Raw genomic sequence first — 22,548 nt, forward strand, 5'->3', positions numbered from 1 at the left:
CCACTGCCTTCTGTATTGCTGCCTCGGCCTCTTAGAACATCTCATTGGTGTAGGAGCTGCCTCCATTTTCCTTCATCATGGTGTCAACCTTAGTCAGCAACTTGCTGACTTGTTCATGGTTATTGTTATTGAATACATGGTATCTTCATCCACAGTCAGCAGTCAGATGTGTTGTTTAATTATGAGGACCTGTTGGCATCAATTCACGTCTGACAATTTCTAAAAACACTTTTGAGATCATTTATGTTGTTTTAATGTAACAGTCATTTTTAAACATGTAAATATTGGTGTAATATTTATGAATTGGGTAGTGTAGGGAAACAAGGTGACATTCTATTTAATATTTACATTATTAAACTGCTCAAAGATAATGTCAGGCAAACCTTTAAAGCCAGTTCAGTTTCTCTTGAACATGCTTGCTCTTGTCACTACAGCTGTTTCAGTCAGTGCTCTTATGAATATTATTTCAGCTGTTCCTTTATGATTGGTCCAGGCTATAATTGGAAGTTGCATTTTAATGTGACACACAGTGAACTGTCTGGAGTAAGCCATTATGATCAACTGCATTTGGATCAATGTGGCCAATCAAATATTAGTAACCTGAGTCAGCAGGCAGAAGTCTATACAGCTCAATTTTCCTTGAATATTCTGTGCTCCTTTCATTAAATAAATAATGTAGCATCATCATGAAATGATGCACTTGTTCTTGTATTTCTTTTTTAAGTATTTCATCTGTTCCTCCTGCTTTTTCTGCAGTTCCTTCAATTCTTCTTTTAGACTTTCTTCTTTGTGGCTGGAGAGGTTTTGCAAAAGAGTGAACTCATTTTTGTGTTCCTTTTTCTCTCTCATTAACATCTCATATCTTTGCCTCACATCCTTCAGCTCCTCGTCATACTTTTCTATCAGAGCTTCGAAGTCCTTGGTGTATTTCTCTCTAAATTCATTAAGTTCTTCAGCTTGTTTTCTGGCCTCCTCTTCATATTTCTTCCTCATTTCCTCCATTTTCTTCTTATACTTTTCCTTTAATTCTTGTTTCTCTTTCTCCTCCTGTTCTCTTCTGAATCGATCTTGTTCTTTTCTTTTGTTTTCATATTTTTCTTTTTCCCTCTCATATTCTTCTTGGAGCCGTACAAGTATTATTTGTTCCTCCTGTCGTCTTTTTCCTTCTTCTCGATGTTGTTTGTCCCAAAACTCCTTTCGTTCCATTTCCCAAGCCAGTTGTTTTTTTCTCATCTCTTTTCTAATCTGCTTCAACTTTCTGTCAGTGTTTTCCTTTGACTCTGAGTCTGATTTAATTTTTTCCTCCAGAGTTTCAAGTTTTTGTTCCCACTCTTGACGCTCAATTTCTTCTTGACTTTTCCTTTCTTGCATTTCCTCCTCTCTTTTTTCCTGATCTTTCTTTCTCTGTTCACACTCCTTCTTAATTTTTTCCTCCATTTCCTTTAGCTGTTTTGTTCTCAGTTGTCTCTCCTGTTCAATTTCTGTTCTCTGTTTTTCTATTCTTCTTTTCATTGCCTTCATTTCTTCTTCATGTTTTCTTCCAAGTTCCTCCCTCTCTCTCTTTATCTCTTCTTCCTTCTCCTTCAGGATCTTCTCCACTTCCTTCTTTATTGCTGCCTCGGCCTCTTGCAGCATCTCATTGGTGTAGCAGCTGCCGCCATTTTTCTTCACCATGGAGTCAATCTTGTTTATCAGCTCACTGACTTGTGTGCGGTTTTGTTTTTCACGGTTATTAAACACATGGTATCTTCCTCCACAGTCAGCAATCAGCTTCTTAAAGGATTCATCACATTTCTCTTTAATGTAATCCTCAATGGACAGGTTGTCATCCTCCAGGTTATCTCCTCCAGTTAAAAGAATGATGGTGAATTTTTCTGAATTCTTCCCAAAACCTTCCTTGATGAGTTTTATTGTCTCCTTCTCTTCTTGTGTTAATCTGCCAATCTGTAACACCAACAGGAAGACATGTGGTCCTGGAGCCAGAAGACTGATGCATTTCACCATCTCCTCATTAACCTCTTCATGGGACAAGTTTGTGTCAAACAGACCAGGAGTGTCGACCACAACGACAGGACGACCATCTACTTCACTCTTTGCTTTCTGACAACGTTTGGTGATTGATGTTTGGCTTGATTCAGCTTTAAACTCTTTTCTTCCCAGAATGGTGTTTCCTGAAGAGCTCTTTCCACAGCCAGTCTTCCCTATCAGCACAATTCTGAGACTCTCTGAGCTCTGATTCTCATCATCACCTGTAACATCAGAACAAAAAGTGTTACTTTACAAATGCTGCATTAATCAACAGCACAAAACAAGATCAAAGCTCTTAAACGTGTACTTACAGGTGACCATGCTTTTTGTTTGAAGTTGTGTAAGTTCAGTCTGTAGCATGTTGATCTTTTCCATTTGGGCATGTGCAAATGTTTCAGTTGTATAGCAACATGGTTTATCTTTAGATTGTCTCATCTTCTCCACAGTATCCAACATCTCAGAGATCTGCTGCTTGTTCTTGATGTTGAGAACAACATGTCTTCCTCCACAGCTCTGAATGAGCTCCTGGATGTCTCTCTTCTTTCTTACAAAGTCAACAACAGCTGGAGCTGTAGGATCTGACTCCACAGTGAACAGAATCATGGTGAAGTCATTGACTGGAGAGCTGAGTGTGTTCTGGATGGTCTTTAACTCTCCCTTGTCTTCATCAGTGAGGGGATCCACAGGTAGGACCAGGATGAAGGCATGGACGCCCTCAGGATCACAGAGGGAGATACACCTGAATGATTCCTCCATCACTGCCTCCTGAGGTTTTCCATACAAGGCAGGCAGCTCCACCAGGTCAACCCAACGTCCACACACCTCTCCCTGATGTTTAACACACTCTGATGAGTTGGAGACTGGATGAAGCTCTGTCTGACCTAAAATGGCCTTTACTGCTGAAGTCTTCACTGCTCCTCTCCTCCCACACAGAACCAGGTTTAAAACTGGTTTAATGGTCTCTTCAGTGAAGGTGAGGAAGGTTCCTTTGTTTCGATGAACAATGTTCTCAATCCTCTCCATTAACTGTCTGTGGTCTTCTTCAAACATGTTGTGGTGTCTTCCTCCACAGTCTTCAATCAGCTGATTCACATTGAAACTTGTTGCATTCTCCTTGTGTGTGATGATGACCATGGAGTGTTTAAAAGCATCTTGACCAAACAAACTCAGGATGAACTTCAGTCTTTGTTTGTCCTCTTCCTTAAACTCAGAAGTCTTCACTAACAGCAGCAGAACATTTGGTCCTGGGAAGCAAAGATTTATGCACCTCATCACTTCTTCTCTCAGTTTCTGCTCAGACAGACTGAAGATGTCTGGAGTTTTTACCACAGTCAATGATTTTCCTCTCCACTCTCCACAGGTGGCAACACAGTGTTTGAATATTGTTTTTTTTGGGAAATGAAAATCCTGATTTTCAGTGATGAAGTTTCCAAGTTTTTTCTTTTTGTCTTCACTTTTCCCCACCAGCACAATCCTCAGTGTAGAGACTGTAAAACAACAAGGAGAAAAAACACATTATCACAGTTCAGAGTTGGTGACAACAGGTGAGTCGACACAGCAGGTACTCAACCATGATGACAAAACAGCCTTACAGACAAATCTGAGATATTGATCTGGACAAACACAAGTTACAGGTGGAAGTAAACAAGTCACCATCACTGTGGTGTTAAGTCACTTTAAAACACGCGTATATCACTGTGATGTAATTCTTGTGCCAATAAATCTGTCCAGGAGATCCTGTAGAACCAGTTATTTGTTGTAAATATAGTCATCAATTATAGATGGACGTATATATATGAAAACAGGTCTGTATACTGTATGTTCGTATGTGTTTATTGATGTATGCGTATGCATGTGTGTGCATGTGTGGATACATATATGAATATAATGTGACTAACACCTGTTCTTATACAATATATAGAAAAATACTTGATGTAAAGTCACTACCTTTGATATTTTATCAAATGTACAGGTGCACTGCCTTTATTTAATATGCTGCTATATGACAATATTTCAATGACTGGAGGGTGGGTGGATAATTATTCTATTCTATTTAATTTAATTTATTACTGTTGTGATTTTCCCATTTTTTGTCTCTTGCTGATGTTGTTATTGTTTGTTTCTTTTTGGTTAAAAACTAAAGAAAAAGAGATCTAAAACTATTTAAATATGATTTATTATCTCAGTAAAAACAGAATTGTCAATAAATAAATAAATATAGCAATCAAATTTCATTAAAATAAAGGTTACGATAAAAGAATTTAGTCCACCTCCTCACTGATGTTTCCTGGCAGCTGGTCGATGTTTCATTTTTACAGCTTCATGTGTTTCAGATTTGTATGAAATGATGAATTTCTTCTGATTACAGTGACAGAAATCAGGAGTTTGATGACTGAAAGTAATTCCTGCTGGTTTAATGAGAGACTCCACACAAACGCTTTCACATCCAGACTGTGGAGGTCAGACAGAAGCTACATTTGTGTTATTTTTTGTTTTACAAGAATTGCATCATACTTAATTTCACACCACAGTTTTAAGTCTGAATAACTTCCACATTCACACAGACTGCCTTCTGAGGGAAGGGAATTTGAGGCTGAAGAGGGAGATGGAGGTGGAGACATAGACATAAGTTATAGGTAGAAGCTAGGGGTGTGCCTGAATACAAATACATTATTCGGCAAAGCACAAATAGTGGGTTTTATATGAATATTTGTTTCATACAAATATTTTAAAAATTATTTGTTGGGGGTGTTCCCCAGAGATAAAGCTGAGCAATTGACACATGCAAAGTGCTCCCAACAGACTCTCCATAACCTGTTGTTCCACTTCTCCTTTCCACAAAGTTAGGTTGTAAAAAATAGGCAATGATGAAAAGTGCAAAGCAATAATTGCCTTTGAAGTTCTTCCCTACACGTTGCATGCTGTGCTGTCTCTGTGGTGTGGATGTATAAATAGTATATGAGTAAAGTTTTAGCTCAGTAATCAGCGCATTCGTCTATGATCTGGGAGACTCCAGTTTGAGACCCGGTGGTAATTTATTCATGAACACTTATTGTAACACTTTAATTTTCTAAAATTAAAAGTGATTTTAAGCCTTTTTCCACTTTCATTTGAATACAAATAACTTTTGCTGCCTCAACAAATACAGACACAAATACAAATACTGGGATCTCTGCACATCCCTAGTAGAGGCTAAATGGAGCTATAGCCCCATGAAGAATTATTATATCCCCACCAGTACACCAGCATTGTTTCATCATAAAACGAGCTCATCAAAGGAACCAGAAAGTAGTGAAAACAACAAAGTGGGTGCAGAGAGAGTTACAACAGCAGAGGGAGACAACCTGTGACAGATACAGTAGCTCCTCTGGTGCTGCTCACTCCTTCAGTGCTGAGGAGGAACCCTGGTACCCAGCCCTGATAAAACACCCTCCAAAAAACTCACACCCAAACCTAACAAGCTTGATTCAGAGCTAGTAGGAGCAGGACTCCTGTCTGGAATATTCTGTCACTTAGGATACAACTTTTCGTAACCATTTCTTGTGCTACATGACTGTGCTCCTTTTTTTCTTTAGATGTGAGCTGTGTCATTTCTGTTACTCTGTCTATAATTGTTCAGTTTTCCAAGTTTTCCAAAAGTTGACTGTCTATTTTGGCATTTGCCTTCCTTCGGTCTACCATTAAAGTGTTGAATATTAATGTAAGTTTTTAACTTAAAAAAAAAAACTGCGATTGTTATTGTTACTGTGTAATCCTTGGGCATATATGCTTGAACTTGACTTTCAAACACTACATGTCCATGCCTAGCTTTATTTATTCATGTATTTACTATAAATTCACAGCCCCACCAGTAAATAACACAGCCCATAAAATCACTACACCAATGAATGAGGGTATTTTTCAGTACTCTTTCTGTATAACATGGCCTGGTTTCATGATGGTGTGGTGGCGTTATGTGCAAAGCTGGTGATAAAGACACTTCAAAGGTGCTAATTTAAAATAATCAGCTGCATGGGTTTTACTTCTACCAGCCAGACAGTGATGTCATGAATGTCATCACAGTTAACATTTAACACAGTTAACAGAACATTATCTGTAAAATACCACTGATATTCATCAGCTTCCAGACAAACTAATATGAACCTATAACTCCTGACAGAAATCTGAGAGGAAACATGTTTAAAAAGGAAATGTCCATAAATAAAATATCATCAAGTATTTAGATTCTTAAGTGGCTTATTTAACCAGTTTAATCTCTCATACAAAGTAACAACTAGCCTAAAAGTGAAATATGTTATTGATTATGCTTATTATATATTTATGTCATGAAAGCAGCAGGAGATGTATTATATTATTTAGGACTGCAAGCAAACAGAACATTTCTAACAACACAGCTGCTTTATGCAGTGATCAGTCAGCTGTCAGGAGGAGTGAAAGTAAACTAGGATTAAACTCTCTCTAAAACTCTCTTTGGTTCAATTCAAACAACTTCTGTCACCTTTTGAGTTTAAAACTGAGGACAACACTAAGGACGTCTTCAAGGAGAGACTGTGTGAAAGTGTTCACTATTATCCACGTGTATAATTCATCACGTGGAGACTACAAAGACATAAAAGACAGAGTTGTTGGAGATCAGGGAGGCAGTGTGATGCAGCCATGAGGAAGCTCCTAACTGTCCTGCCAGTTTGACCTCTAACTCAGAAAATATTGATTGTTTATATCTTTGTTTCTATAAATGAAAGATGAAACAATAAAAGCAGTAGAAAAGGAGGGATGCTGCTTGGCTGAACAGAAAGTTACCAAAATAAAGTGATAAAAAGCTGTAGAATGTTCAGCTTGTTGAATATTGTTCTTAGCAAGCTAACCATGCTAGTTCCCACAGTTTATGTTTACAACAAGTAAACATGTAGTAACAAGCTAACATTACACGGCGGTTGAGTTTTACAAAGTCAGCAAACAGATGAACGGTGCATTTTAGGAACGTCCCCAGCTGGAGGACAAGACACAGCTGTTGCACCAACACAAGGAGAGTTTGGATTCAAACAGATGGTCACAGATAGAATACATCATCTTTTACCACCTTTGCACGGCAGATCAAATTTTGAAGGAAATGTTACAATAATAACATATTATAAGGGCTGAATTTAATTTACTTACACTGGTTGACTGTACGTTCAGGTGGTGATGGAGTTTGTGATGTATGAGGTCTGAACCCTGTGAAAAGACAAAACCATCAATTACAGTTCATCAACTTCATCTTATAGATGTCTAACTGCACATGATAATATTTAGTAAGTTTACTCAGTCATTTTTTGCTGAATCCTTGAGATATTTCAGCCCTGTAAAAAAATTAATGTAAACCAAAATAACTCTTAACTTATTGTTCAAACTTAATCAAAGGTCGTTTGTATTCATCACAGTAAAAAATGTTCCTGAACCCACCAGTAGCTCTATCAGGATCAGAGTTGACTCCAGATGCTTCCTCTTGTTTCAGGTTTCCATGACTACTTGGTAAAACAGATGTTGCTTCTTTAAATATGTCACAGCTCACATGATCTCCATCACTTTCCTTCACAATTTGGTCCATGATCCTTAACAGCTCTGAATGTTCAATGTTCTTCTGCCAAAACAACTTGGATCTACATTTTCTGATTAAGTCTCCTAACTGTGGATGTTTCATATATTCCTCCATGAAACCTGAACTCTGCTCTCTGGGTGTTGATATCAGTATCAGTGAATGATTAAATGATTGATCACTGAGGCATTCAAGGATTGATTGTAACCTCTTCTTGTGATCCTCAGTGAAGTCTTCAGGCTGTAGAACCAGCAGGAACACATGAGGTCCAGGATCAGAGAGACTCACACAGGTTTTTACATGTTCTGACAGCTTGTGTTGGGAGATGTCAGGATGCAGCAGATCTGGGGTGTTGATGAGAACTATTTTTTTGTCCTGAATCAGTCGACTGACTCTCAGACAGAAGTCTGGTTCTTCCTCAGTGTTGAACACAGTCGTTCCCAGTATGAAGTTCCCCACTGAACTCCTCTCAGACCAGCTGTTCCCCAACAGAACAACCCTCAGCTCAGACACTGAAATGAAAATAAAGTTAAATGTTATTATTTTTATATTTTCTATCAATCTGTGATTTAGTTTTTTAAATCTTTTATTTTATTCCCTCCTCCTATGAAACACTTAATTCCATTTTAATAAACAAAAACAATTTATAACAGTTCAGTCTGACTCACTCAGAGGCAGCAGATATCCAACACTATCGATGACTGCAAGGATATAGAAATATACAAATTAATTCCTTATTTTATTCACATCCATTCTCTAATGGGTCTGCTGGGGCCACTAACAATGGCATCATTCAAATATGCAGTGATTGTTTCTGTCCTCTGGTCTTGAGGATATTTTCATCCAGATTATATTGAATTAAATGCTGCTTCCAGAAAAAAACAACACTAGGCTACATAGTTAATTGTGGGGCCCGTGATGAGCAGATTTATTAGAAAAAAGATTCATCTGTACAGCTTCAATCTTATGGTGGATTTATGGTTCTCCAAAGATACACGTAAAAGTCTCCATGAACTTATGCAGAGAGGGGTATTATGGGTAACTGTAGGTCGCAGAGAAGCAAATGTGCACACCTTTCAAACCTCAACAACAATAAATCCACCTTTAACCAAACGCTTATGATAAAACAGACAGCAGATAAAGGGCAAGATGTTCTGAGGTTTTTGCAAACATTTTTTGGACACAAACACTATTTAGTTACTGTATCAAACTAATGTACCAGAGTTTCCAGAGCAGATATTGTAAGACTGACTGGTCGTGCATTACATTGTTTGATTTACAAAGATTTAACCAATTTTCAACTGTAAGACTCTCTAACTAGAAATCAATGAAAAAAATGTAACTGAGAAGTGATGTAACATTAAATGAACTCCTCTTATACCACTGTAGGATATAACTACCCTATAACTACTGATGAGTAACACCACAGTCCCAGATAGTCTCTGTTCTTACAAAAATTGAGAGTGTTTGTCTTAGCTGGTGTCAGCCTCTAAACCATCTGTCTAGTTGATTCCCTACCAACTAAACTTTCCAAAAACCTCTGGCCTTTTTGGGGTCATTCAATGCTCAATGTTGTTAATTTATCACTTATGACTGGTATTGTCCCAAAAACATAAACTGCTCTAACCAGAATAGTAAATGATCTTCCACTTGCTGTGGATTCAGACTCCACCTCTGTGCTCCTATTATGGGTTTTACGGTTGATGAAAACACTCAAATTACTAAATTAGAAACCTGCTTGGCTGCTGTGAAAAACTGGATGTCACTAAATTTTGGATTTTAAATTCTGATAAAACTGAAATGCTGGTCGTTGGCCCTGCTAGACACAGACACCAGTTTGATCATTGGTCGTCCCTATTCATGGATGATGCAGAGACTCTAATACACACATTTGTTTCATCCAGACTTGATTACTGTAATGTTCTGTTTTCAGAAAATTTGACCACATTACACCAATCCTAGACTTCCTTCATTGGCTATGTTAGGTCAGACTTTACGGTGCTTCTGATGAGTTATAAAATCCTAAATGGGCTCCATCATACCTGTCTGATGTCCTTCAACCTTATATTCCATCTCGAGCTCTCTACACTAAACTACAGAGCTCCTGTGTGTCCCCAAAGTTAAAAAGAAGTCAGCAGGGCCTTTTCCTATCAGACCCCCTTTCTCTAGAATAATCTCCCTGCTGACATCAAACAGTCTGACTCTGTTGAGTCCTTTAAATCCAACTTAAAGTTGAAGTTGTAATATCAAGGTTTTAGGTCTTTTTTAAGTCTTTTTTTTTAGATTATGTTAAATCTGCTCTACAGAGTGTCATGATGTGCTTTCTTTTCAACACTTACCATAGCCACGGGAACATGATTTCAGTAGGGGTTGTAAGGGTTTTAACTTCCTCCCACCACAGAGATGAAGATTTTAGCCTCCAAGATACAACATGGGTTTTTTCTTTCCAATCAGTCCAACCCCGCTAAAGGGGTACCCAGTGCGTTAAAAAGTGACACCATGGGGTCCTGACCAAGCTTCTATATGTGACGAGTTGGGAGTGAGAACAGACTGCCATATTAAATAGAGGCAAAAAATTACAAAAAAGGTGTCTTCAAGAAGTTTGCAGTTGCCTCTTCACAGAGTCCTGCGGTTATATTAAAGTAATATATTATTTTTCTGGCTGACATTCTCAGTTTCAAGCAGTGCTATGGCATATCCACAAGTCTGTTGCACAAAGAACTGCATTATCTGTATAACTTGGCTTAATAAAACCAAAAGCAAGACTTTTTACATCAGTCCATGCAACTGATTTATGGAGACTGCTTGTTTTACTGTTTTTTTTTATGACACTCCCCTTTGTTTTAATACTCCAGTAGTAACGAGTGATGGCCAGCTTGATACATTATATATATTTATTTAGTTATTACAATACATATATATATGGGGTTATTATAGTTTTAACATAAAAGTTGCCACTAAACTTATAATGTTACAACTTGCAAAAAGTTATGACGTTTTGTGAGTTTCTACATTACAACATCACTACATTAAATAAAAAATCTTTATATTATTTAAGTGATTTACATGTTATTATCTCAGTAATGCTTTCTAATCATCTAATAATCTATTTGGGGTTTAGTTACTTAAATCTTTCATTTGAACAACGAACGATGATTAGAGGCAAAAACTGTAATTTAATTTAAGCATTTGATGGTTTAACTATTTGAGCATTTTGCACTTTATTCGTTCAAGAAAATGTTGAACACATTCTCATTCAGGGTCATTTCACTCACAGTCAGGGCAAAGATGGTCAGGGCTTCTGCTCCTGCTCTTCTGGGATTTTCCATCATCTTCCTCTGTAGAAATTCAGAAAAACACAGTTATAATCAAACCTCAGCAACATAAATGTTTAAAATCCTTTAAGATTGACGAGTTTTAAACAATATTTAACACACATGATCATAAAAAAATAACTGTGTGTCAGTTTCCTTCAGTTTATAGATTACTGATAGCATTCTGTGTCCCAGATCAAATGTGGGGAAAAACCACAAAGCAGCAAAATCACACAACACACCAGATTGTGCTGCTAATAGTTCTATTTGCCTTTGATTTAAAAGACTACAGTAAATATCAGCTCAAGGAATATCAGTTAAACTTGACATAAGAGAGATCAAAAGTTGAAAATGTTTTCAAATTGCATAGAAATTATTGGCACATGCAACATCATCAAAATACAGTTAAAATACAGTATTGACTTTTTTTGTTGCAAAAATCACACTCGGTCATGTTAATGACATTATTAATGACTCAGCTGTTCTCTGACTGTACAGACCCATTAAAAGTTGTATTTTGATGCATATATCAATCTTTAGTAAATAACAAAATATTGCATAAAAATTGCATTTCATGACAAACTGAGAACAAAATTGCTCTGAAGTCAGGAATTGATCAAACAGATGAAAGTGCAAAACAAACAAGCAAACAGACCATCTGAGGAAAACTGCTCTGTGACTGTTTGTGTTTGTACAAACAGGAAAATCAGAGCCGTTGGTGAATCAGCTGAATTGAATTCAGGCTCACAGTCTGAGGACAAAGTGATGTTATTATGTGTGTAATATGTGGACACAGAGAGAGGAGAGATATCCAGACTAATAAAGTCTGACTGGACTCACCTGCAGACGCCATAATATCACTCTGCTGGAAACATCAACACTGATTCAACTGGAGACCAACTGCTGGGTTTCAACACCTGAATGGAGAATTAAACAATACTGTAAAATCTCTTCCTCACACAGTTAGAGGAAGTTCTGCTGAAGACAAAGAGCTCTGAGTCACCAACTGTGACAAAACATAGTTAATTAACACAGTTAATTTTATTATTGATTATTCAAATGTCTTGTTTTATTTGACCAACAGTCCAAAACTTAAAAATATTCAGTTTACTATCATGTACGACAAAGAAAAACAACGAATTCTCACATTTGACAAACTGGAAATACTTGTCTGTCTGTGTGTGTGTGTGTGTGTGTGTGTGTGTGTTGGGTGTGGTCAATCAGAGCTTTGTTCTCTGTAAAAAAACGTCCTGAAATAAACCTAAAATAAATAAAGTACTTGAGCATGTTTAACTCGAGTAAATTTTAAATCTGAAAAAAGACTTTCGTTAATTTAAAAGTGATGAACCTGAAATTCTGTTAATGTAACATCAGAGTTACGTAACTTCTCTATCTGTTGTTAAAATGGCGGATTTACGGTCTAGTTGCAGTAATGAACCTTATCGATAAGCGATAAAACACTGACAGTTTAAACTCTGAGTCACACAGAAACAACTGGAGTCATTTTTCAGATTAATAAACGATATCTGCTGATTTACTGTGATAATAAACTGATCTGATCACCTGACGATGATCAATTAAGTTATTATTCAATTAAAGTTATTCATATAAATCTATCGTCATGTATTTAATCAGTTCTCACTAATCCACATCACAGACAGACCGCTTCTATCTCATTAATATATGAATTAATATTTATCTGTGTTTGAGTTACTCACCGGCTGAACTTCTTACTTCGTCATCAGCAGGAGAATAAAAACGAAAGTTAAGAAGCGACTCAGAACAAGTATCATGTTTCAACACACCTTAAAAAAAATGCTGCAACCTAAATGTTTCCGCATGTCGAGAAGACTCATCTATTAACAGAACAGATTATGTTTTAATATGATCAATAAAGAAAACTATTCTAACAATGTGTCAATAATTTCTACACGATTTTTAAAACTTCTAAACATTAAACTTTTTGATTTCTCTGATTTTATAACTGATATTCTGTGAATTGTGTGTTTGGCAAAGAAAACAGTCAAGTCAAATATTTTACTTTAAAACTTGTAAAATATAAAACAATAATCATCACATCCAAAATGATTACAGCAGGTTTCTCTTCTCATTAAAACCTTCTATCAGTAAAGTTCAATATAAATGACAACTGTTATTCTTATTAATAATTTCTCAACTTCACACTGAGATATCTACTCTTTAAAAAACAACAAACACTTGTTACTGCCACTTAATTTAGAGTCTGTTACAGATAAAAGTGGGTCCAGTTGATCCAGACTGTTGTGTCTACTGTGTTTTACATCATTATATAATATTATATTTATGTTTATGTTCCCATAACATGTTTAAATGGGACAAATATTAACAGTAAAGATATTAATGAAGTCAAGTAGTAACAAACCTGCAACAGTTAGTGAAGCTGAAGTTGATGTTAGAGCTCCACCTGCTGGACACAACAGTGTAAACACACACAGGTGAGGTGCAGAGCATTTTAACAGGCTGACAGCAGTTGTGATTGTGGACAAAATAACAGGAACACTTTAAATATAACAGTTTGTAACATGTATGAGCTTTGTGAAGTTCATGATGTTGTTTCATGATCCTGTCAGAGGTGTTTGATGTTCATGTTGGAGGCTGTAGTTTGTCCGATGTCTTTCAGTCAGTGTTAGTTAGTGATGGTACTGTGATGATAGATAGATAGATAGATAGATAGATAGATAGATAGATAGATAGATAGATAGATAGATAGATAGATAGATAGATAGATAGATACATAGATAGATAGATAGATACATAGATAGATAGATAGATAGATGTGACAACAATAAAAGTACATACTACACTGCAGTCACCCAGTCCTGACATTATATGATTGAGGATAAAAACACAATAAAGATAAAAGCTAATTTCCATTGTTTTCCTCTGAGGGTAAAAGGGAGTTAAATGGCTGATAGAGGAAGATTAAAACAAATGCAACAACAAAATAAACAAACAAATAGAATTATACAAAGAAAAAATATATAATTGACTTTTCATCAACTTTATAAAGACTTTAAAACTCTTGTTGCTTCAGAGAACTGCAGCAGTGTAAATGTATTTCTGTCTGTGAATCTAAAAGGAATAATATTAGTTAATCTTCCTCTTGTTGCATCGCTCTGATAATCTCTGATCAAACTAAAATAGTTGGTTAAGTAACCAGGAGCTGTCTTCTTTGAACATGAGACAAACTTTATTTGAATAATTCTTCGTTCCAATGTAAGAAAATAGAGATTTTGGACATTTGCTCATAGAGGAAGTTTGGATATGACCATAATAAGCTTATTTTGATCAGTCTGGAGCTTGTTTTGAAGAGTTGAGGAGAACTGCTGCACCAGCAGGTGGCATCATCATCATCATCATCATCATCAAAGAGACATTGAACCAAAGCACAGCCAGAGGTTTTAATGTTCCACCATCTAGCAGAGCTGCTTTCCTGACTGAGAACTTTTAGTGCCATGGCGTCCCCTCAGAGCTGATGATCTAGAATACAACCTAAATCATTTACAGCAGTTGTTGCTGCTGTTACTGTCTGCTCTGCTTTAACTGGAAGTTCTGGATGGTGTCTTAGTTTGACTCCAGATCCAAAAAGAAAGAAGAGAAAGTTTATTAACACACTCCACTTCTTCATGCACATCAGTGTCAGGAAGGGGTACAAAGCAGAGGCTTGATAAAACCTTGTTGCAGCAGTAACAGTCTGTCTGCAGGTCATACTTTGAGGTTGTATTTATTACGGGTGTGCCCGAATACAAATACATTATTCGGAAAAGCACAAATAGTGTTTTTTTTTACAAACATTTATTTCGTACAAATATTTTTTTAAATATTTGTTTTTGGGAAGAAAAAAAAAGTTAAATACCAGCATGCAGGTTGGTCACATCACTATCTCAGTGTCTCTCCTCTGCTCCGCTGTTATGTCTATCAGCAGGTCTCAAAAAGGGGAGTCACATCCACTTGCTGCATGACGCACATTTCCTAGTTTGGACATCACTCCCAGAGTTGGGGGTCTCTGCATAACCTGTTGTTTCCCTTCTCCTTTCCACAAAGTTAGGTTGTCAAGAACAGGCAATAAATGAAAAGTGCAAAGCAAGAATCGCCTTTAAAGTTCTTCTCTACACGTTACACACTGTGCTGTCTCTATGCTATAGGTGTATAAATAGGTAGAGGTCTGTCTGCAATGTCAGCGCAGTCGTCTATGATCTGGGAGACTGGAGTTTGAGACTAAGTGTAGGGACCTCCTTCTTAAGATAGTTTATTCATAAATACTTATTTCAACACTTTAATATCCTGAAATTAAGAGCATAATAAAACAAAAACTGTATTTTAACAAAACTGTATCTTTTACAAATATAAATAATTTTGCTGCCTCAACAAATATAGATACAAATACAAATACTGGGCTCTCTGCACATCCCTAATATGTATTCCCTAACTTGTAGGTTCTATTGCCCTGTAGTGATCATTTTAATGCCACATTACAAGTTACTTTAACTTGTCAAAATGTTTTTCTCCTCCTGAGAAATTTGGTTTGCAAACTGAACAAAATAAGCTGAGTCCCAAAGTCAATCAAAAGTTGTGGATGTTTAAAAACTGCTCCAGGAACGCCTCAGAAAACTAAAAATGACAATTAAATCCATGGAAAAACATCTGTTGAAGTTTAATTAGCAGTTGCTGTTTGATATCCATGTATCAATTCCCACACATGGACACTACAGATTATACTAGCTGCAAAAGCTGTATGCTTAGATGATTAGTTTGTCATATGTTCTGTACAGTATTTATTTCATAAGTAGTTTGGACTTGAGACACAGATTAGGAGCCAGTCAGGTTGTTCTAATGTTTTCTTGACCACATTTACAAGGTGGAAAAATCCTGAAATGAAACAGATTTTTTTTATTTGCAGTTTTTAAAATATGACCCTCAGTTTTCAAACCCCACTTGCCTGTTACTGAACTCCTAATGTTGGAGTTTTTGGGCTTTATCAACCCCCCGAATTAAATAAAACAAGTCAGATAATTTTGCACGATACTGGTCATATTAGGGAAATCCTGCTTCCCTGTTTAACCTGTTTTTCCCTCCTTTACACCTCCAGATCATCGCTCCCCCAGAGAGGAAGTACTCCGTCTGGATTGGTGGCTCTATCCTAGCCTCCCTCTCCACCTTCCAGCAGATGTGGATCAGCAAGCAGGAGTACGATTAGTCCAGCCCCGCCACCATCCACCGCAAGTGCTTCTAGAAAGATCCACGTCAGTAAAATTAGTCTGAAACCCCACTTGTAATGATAGAGGAATGTAGATTTAATTAAAAATTAAAATTTTAAATTATTATTATTATTATTATTATTATTATTATTATTATTATTATAGTTGTTTAGAGGTATGTCCATGTTACAACCTTCATAGTGGGTGATGGGGGCCTCTGCTGGTGATTTTATAGATGCTCTTTATTTTGGTAGGGAATATGGAATGGGGTAACAGTTTCCACAATATTAATTAATGCCACTCAACTAAAATAATATCACTATATATCACACTACCTAGCTAACTTTAGCTACAGGCAACCAATTCATTTACAAAGAAAGTGCCTCGTTCTCCTGACAGTAAAGTTCTCGCACATTTCACTTTTATTATTTTTTCTTTTACTTCTGGTTCACCCTCTCATTCATTTCAGTTACCTGTGGTCTTCAATTCACAAGGGAAAAATTAAAAAATGGAAATTACACCAAACCAAAAAACAAGCCGTCTCTCCCATCTTGTTCCACTTGATTTTCAATGTTAATGGACAGTGAAAAAATTATAAACTGAGCAGTTTTTCTTTTTTAGATTAAAATGAAAAAATGAAAAACAGCTGTTTTTCCATTTGTGATTCAAACGGAAAAGCAGATTATACTTTAGTAACCTGACAAGACAGAACTTCCCTCGTACTGCTGTGGCAGCAGAAACATAAAATTGCAACTGTCTGCATTGCTTGATACTATGGAGCTACCAGTCCCAAAATATTTTTATCTTGTGTGCACAAAATAAAGACCTATAATATCCTATGTGTATCTTTTTAAATGCAAACTCTGGTTATGGAACAATTAGAGGACATACAGTTCACAGAACATATTTTATTAATCTGGGATCAGGTTATTTATATAAATAGAGTATCTGTGTCTCCAGATTTTTCATTAAGAAGCCTCCCAGTGTCATCTAACAAAACTGAACCAACACATACATGAACCAAGACAACAGATGTAAGTTTTGTTTTAAGGGGACACAAGCAGGTAAATCTGAGGTTATGTTTTATCAGATAAACACAGTACATTTGCTTTGTGTGAATTGCCATTAAGGATGTTAAAAAGTTTTATTAAATAAAATAAAGTACCAGTCAAAAGTTTTAACACACTTTCTCATGAAAGTGAATGGGGAGTTGTTTCCAAACTCTTGACTGGTACTTTATGTACAAACAATTTATAAAACAAAACCCTCCTTTTATCGTACTTAAAAATAAAGATATGTATTGAAATATATAAAGAGCTCTCATGTATTATATTTACATTTAAATCACATAGACAGGCATCTGTTTTGCTGAAAGGTACATCTCTGACAATATCTGTCTCATTGAGAGGGATCTCTTTTTCAGGATAGACCTGTACATAAGAATAAACACATCGTTTAAACATGGACAGATGCACAGATAATTAAAAGAAACACTTTAGACATTATTTTCACATTAAGAAAAGTATTTACAAGTAAGATTTCAAATACATGAATACAGCCTTTTGAAATCTGAAACTGAACATGTAGGCATTCATCTGTAAAATGTGTAACTCTATCCTTTATCAAGTTGTAAAAATCTTGTGCGTGTTCTTTTAACTTAGCATTATCTGTAGCGTGTATTTATGTATGATGCAGAAATACATAATACAATAACAATACTAGGAACAACGACAGCACAAAGAAACAATATGTCCATTTCTTTCTCTTGCGATGGTACTCTTCTTGGAGATTTCTGAGGCTTGTTTTCACCTCCTCCAGGTTCTCTTTATCTTCCTGATGTACTCGTTCCCAAATGTTGTTCCTTTCTTTATCCCAGGCCTCTCGATCTCTCTTCATCTCTTTTCTACACTGCTCCAGCTTCTTCTCAGCGCTTTCCCTTTCCTCTCTTTCTGATTTAACTCTTTTCTCTGAATCCTCCAGTTTTCTTCTCCATTCCTGACGCTGAGTTTCTTCTTGTTTTTTCCGTTTTCTCTCCTCTTCCTCACGTTCTTTCTTTCTCCCCTCACGCTCCTTGTTGAAGCATTCCTCCTTGTCCTTCAGCTGTTTTGCTCTCAGTTTTTTCTCCTGTTCAATTTCTCCACTCTGTTCACTGATTTTTCTTTTTAGTGTTTTCATCTCCTCCTCATGTTTTCTCCTGAGTTCCTCCTCTTTTTTCTTCATCTCTTCTTCCTTCTGTTTCAAGATATTCCTCACTTCTATTTGTTTGAGTTCCTCAGTGTCATTACTCATCTCAGTCTTGTAGCAGCCGCTGCCATTTTTCTTCACCATGTTCTTAATCTTGGTCAGCAGCTCTCTGACTTGTGTGCGGTTTGTCTGATCTTTGTTGTTGAAGACCTGGTATCTCCCTCCACACTCAGTTATTAGTTGTTTGACAAAGTCATCACAGTCTTCAATGTAACTCTCAAATGACTGATCGTCCAGTTCATCTCCTCTGGTGAAGATGATGATGGTGAAATCTCCTGATTTCTTGCCAAAATATTTCTTGATCAGCTCCAGAGAGTCTTTTTCTTCTTGTGTAAAGTTCCCGATTTGCAGCACCAATAAGAACACATGAGGTCCAGGAGCCACCATGCTGATGCATTTGTTGAACTCCAGTTGAACTTCATCATCAGAGAGAGTCGTATCAAACAAGCCGGGGGTGGTGACCACAGTGATGAGCTGTCCATCGATCTCCCCTGTTGCTTTCTTACAAGACTTGGTTGCTGGCTTTGGTCTGATTCTGGGTTTAAAATGCTTTTCACCCACAATGGTGTTTCCAGTTGCACTCTTCCCACTGCCAGTCTTCCCAATCAGCACCATCCTGACACTCTCTCTGCTCTGATTTTCATCATCACTTCTCTGTGTCACATTCTGCAGTTCAGCCTTAAGTCTTGTAACCTTCTCCATCTGAGCCTTGGTGAACATGTCCTTTGTGAAGCATCTGGATCCTTCAACTCTCATCTTCTCCACAATATCCAACATCTCAGAGATCTGTTGCTTGTCCTTGATGTTGAGAACAACATATCTTCCTCCACAGCTCTGAAAGAGCTCCTGGATGTCTCTGTTCTTTCTTACAAAGTCAACAGTTGGAGCTGTAGGATCTGACTCCACAGTGAACAGAATCATGGTGAAGTCATTGACTGAAGAGCTGAATGTGTTCTGGATGGTCTCTAACTCTCCCTTGTCTTCATCAGTAAGGGAATCCACAGGTAGGACCAGGATGAAGGCATGGACGCCCTCAGGATCACAGAGGGAGATACACCTGAATGATTCCTCCATCACTGCCTCCTGAGGTTTTCCATACAAGGCAGGCAGCTCCACCAGGGAAACCCGACGTCCACACACCTCTCCCTGATGTTTAACACACTCTGATGAGTTGGAGACTGAATGAAGCTCTGTCTGACGTAAAATGGCCTTGACTGCTGAAGTGTTCTCTGCTCCTCTCCTCCCACACAGAACCAGGTTTAAAACTGGTTTAATGTGTTCAGACTTTAGCGTCATGGTTAAACCAGCATCCTCATCATCAAATGCTTCACAGCTCAGATGTTCTCTATTGTTTTCTTGTGCAGTTTGACCCAAACGTGTTAACAGCTCTGGAAGTTCAAGGTCCTTCCTCTTCAAGTATCTGTATCTACACATTCTGATCATCTCTTTTAAGGGTGGATGGTTCATGTAGTTTTCCATGAAACCTGGACTCTCCTCTCTGGGTGCTGATATGAGTATCAGCGAATGATCAAATGATTGATCACTGAGGAGCTGAAGAACTGTGCAGAGCCTCAGTTTGTGTTCCTCAGTGAAGACTTCAGGATGTAGAACCAGCAGGAACACATGAGGTCCAGGATCAGAGAGACTCACACAGTTTTCTACATGTTTTCTTAGTTTGTCTTCAGAGATGCTTGGAAGCAGCAGATCTGGGGTGTTGATGAGAACTATTTCTTTCTCCTTCAACTGTCCTCTGACTCTCAGACAGCAGTCTGGTTCTTCCTCAGTGTTGAACTCAGTCTTTCCTAGGATGAAGTTCCCCACTGAACTCCTCTCAGACCAGCTGTTCCCCAGCAGAACAACCCTCAGCTCAGACACTGGAAACAAAACAATGAATTAGAAAGATGAACCAGCAATGAATAGAACAGGATTATGATACAAGATGATTGTTCACTAGTGGAACCGAAGGAAATCTGTCAGCCACTCAGAATTTGAATTTTTAATGCAAAAACGGTGATGCAGTGCAGTTACACATGCCTGTGCCTCTGCCAATCCAAACTACTTCTCAGCACAGATGTAGGCGTTTTGTGCTATTTGTGGCCATATTTACCAGAGATCATCTCAACTCATGTGTACTATATACAGTATATTATACATAGATTTACTTACAATATGATCAGTTAATAAAATCCAAGCAGCCTTACAGACTGAATAGTTTTATCTCTTGAGCAATGTGGTGACGAAAATGACTAAAATGTTAGTAATAAATGTTTGTGTCCTGGCCCTGTTCTTCAAACATGACTTAATTAATCCAGTTAAATTATGTTAATAAAATTATTATTAAATTATGTTATAGCTTGGTCCTTCAAATGCCTCAGCAGCTCCCCTCAGCTCTATAAAGCATTTCAGCATCTTTCAGCTTTTGCTCTGATTTACCCAGCTGCAACTTAACTGTTTTAGTTCACTGTCACTGCTCTCATAGTGTCGTTTTTGGCAGCAGCAGGCAGCTGTTCAACACAATCAAATACCTCAGTACAGTACATCAATAAACTCAGTTACCAACATAGGAAGAACAAGATCAACATCTTGTGCCTTTGTTAAATACCTTTAAATGTACGAGTTTTCAAATAAATTAAAATTTTTAAAAAATTCTATACATTCTGCTGCAAACACCTCCTTTACTTAAATTAATCTCATAGTTTGTGTCCATGTACTATGAAATGCTGGCAAATTATACCTCAAAACACCTAAACAGAGTCAGATCAGTTGAACTCACTGTTAGGGGGCAGCCACTGATTGCTGCTGCTGTGGCTCAGAGGTCTCCCTTTGTTTCCTTCTGTAAGAAAAAATATATTTTAGACAAATTTTACACTTCAGATTCCTTTATACTGTTGAGACTTTCCTCAGTAGAAAAATTAAAGTGACTCTAGAAAAAAAGTCCATTAAAACCAGGAGTTGGACGATATTTCAAAAACTTAATATATCAAAAATTATCTATATTGATATTATTTTTAATTTAAAGGCAGAGCATGTATGCTGCTTATCAAATCAACCTCAGTGACTCAGCAATGTTAGCTTAGCTGTAACGTTTAGCACTTAACTGTGTTTGTTAGCTGTAAGCTAACACCATGTGAAGCATTTTGATTCATTTTGAAATGTTCACAGTGGTAAAGAGTTAGGGAATTTTGTGGGGGACACAAGTTATGAGGGACTTGGAGGTTGCTAATAATTTATGCTGTTATATTTTCACTTTGCCTTACAGCAGCCCTGAATATTTTCCTTTTAATTATCATGTCAGTGTTAAAGAGCAACTTGCAGGTTGAATTTCTTACTAAGTTGAGCCCCTGTGGGGCCAAAGCATCAGGGATTTTTTTTAATGTATTGAGCCACTAGCTCAGCTTCAACACAGGTGACTGTCAGCTCAGACCAGGAGAGTTGGACTGCAGCGGCTCATGTCTGGTTATTTTGCTTGCATTTTTTCTTTGTTGTCACCTACAATTGCTGTCCATTTGATCGTCACCAGTCTATTAGCGCCTCCATAAGGAGGTGGAGGGTTGTGGTGCTCTGGCAGTGGTAAACTAAAGTAGCTGAATCAATTCTGACCAGTCCTGTTTAAAAAACATGTATCGATACTTGGCACTATGTGAATCTATAACAGTGTATCGGACAGTGTATTAGGACTTGAATACCAGTTTTTAACTAAACTTTAAACTTTGATATTATTTATTTTAATTTATTTTGTTGTTGTTGAAATGTGCCTGGCATTCCAAGACAGGTTCTAAGAATCAGTAGGCAATCGGGACTGTTTTCAAGGTTTTTGTAGAGTGCAAAAACTTTGATATTATTTATTATAATTTAATGTCTTTTGTTGCTGTTGAAAACACAGCATTCCAAGACTTTACATTGTCAGATTCTTTGTAAGGCTCTCCTATATTTGTTGATTTTTTTTAAATATGTGTTGAATAAATTACTTATAACACATTATGTAGTCATATTTTCAAATCAGTCAGCTTTGAGCACTGACTTAATGTAGGCCCCTGTGGAATCTGTGTTATAGCTTTTGAAATAGTCAATTCTGTGATTCTATCCATGACTCTGTTATCACAGAAACTATAGGGCCCTACCGTAATGCTGTCATCAGTCTGTCCTAGGG

General features: G+C 37.1%; 1 protein-coding gene across 1 annotated transcript in view; it reads right to left on the bottom strand.

Annotated features, from left to right (window-relative positions):
* Positions 1 to 290: 290 nt before the first annotated feature.
* Positions 291 to 22,548, bottom strand: part of LOC121903371 (GTPase IMAP family member 8-like) — a 33,927-nt gene continuing 11,669 nt past the window's right edge. Inside the window, exons 4-9 of the mRNA XM_042420318.1 lie at positions 21,172 to 21,231; positions 20,003 to 20,272; positions 7,471 to 7,845; positions 7,186 to 7,242; positions 2,340 to 3,515; positions 291 to 2,249 (exon numbers count right to left, since the gene is read on the bottom strand). Coding sequence (XP_042276252.1) covers positions 685 to 2,249; positions 2,340 to 3,515; positions 7,186 to 7,242; positions 7,471 to 7,845; positions 20,003 to 20,272; positions 21,172 to 21,231 — 3,503 coding nt within the window. The 3' untranslated portion in view covers positions 291 to 684. The remainder of the gene's footprint in view (positions 2,250 to 2,339; positions 3,516 to 7,185; positions 7,243 to 7,470; positions 7,846 to 20,002; positions 20,273 to 21,171; positions 21,232 to 22,548) is intronic.

The sequence above is a fragment of the Thunnus maccoyii genome, chromosome 9, assembly GCF_910596095.1.
Source record: "Thunnus maccoyii chromosome 9, fThuMac1.1, whole genome shotgun sequence".
NCBI lineage: Eukaryota > Metazoa > Chordata > Actinopteri > Scombriformes > Scombridae > Thunnus > Thunnus maccoyii.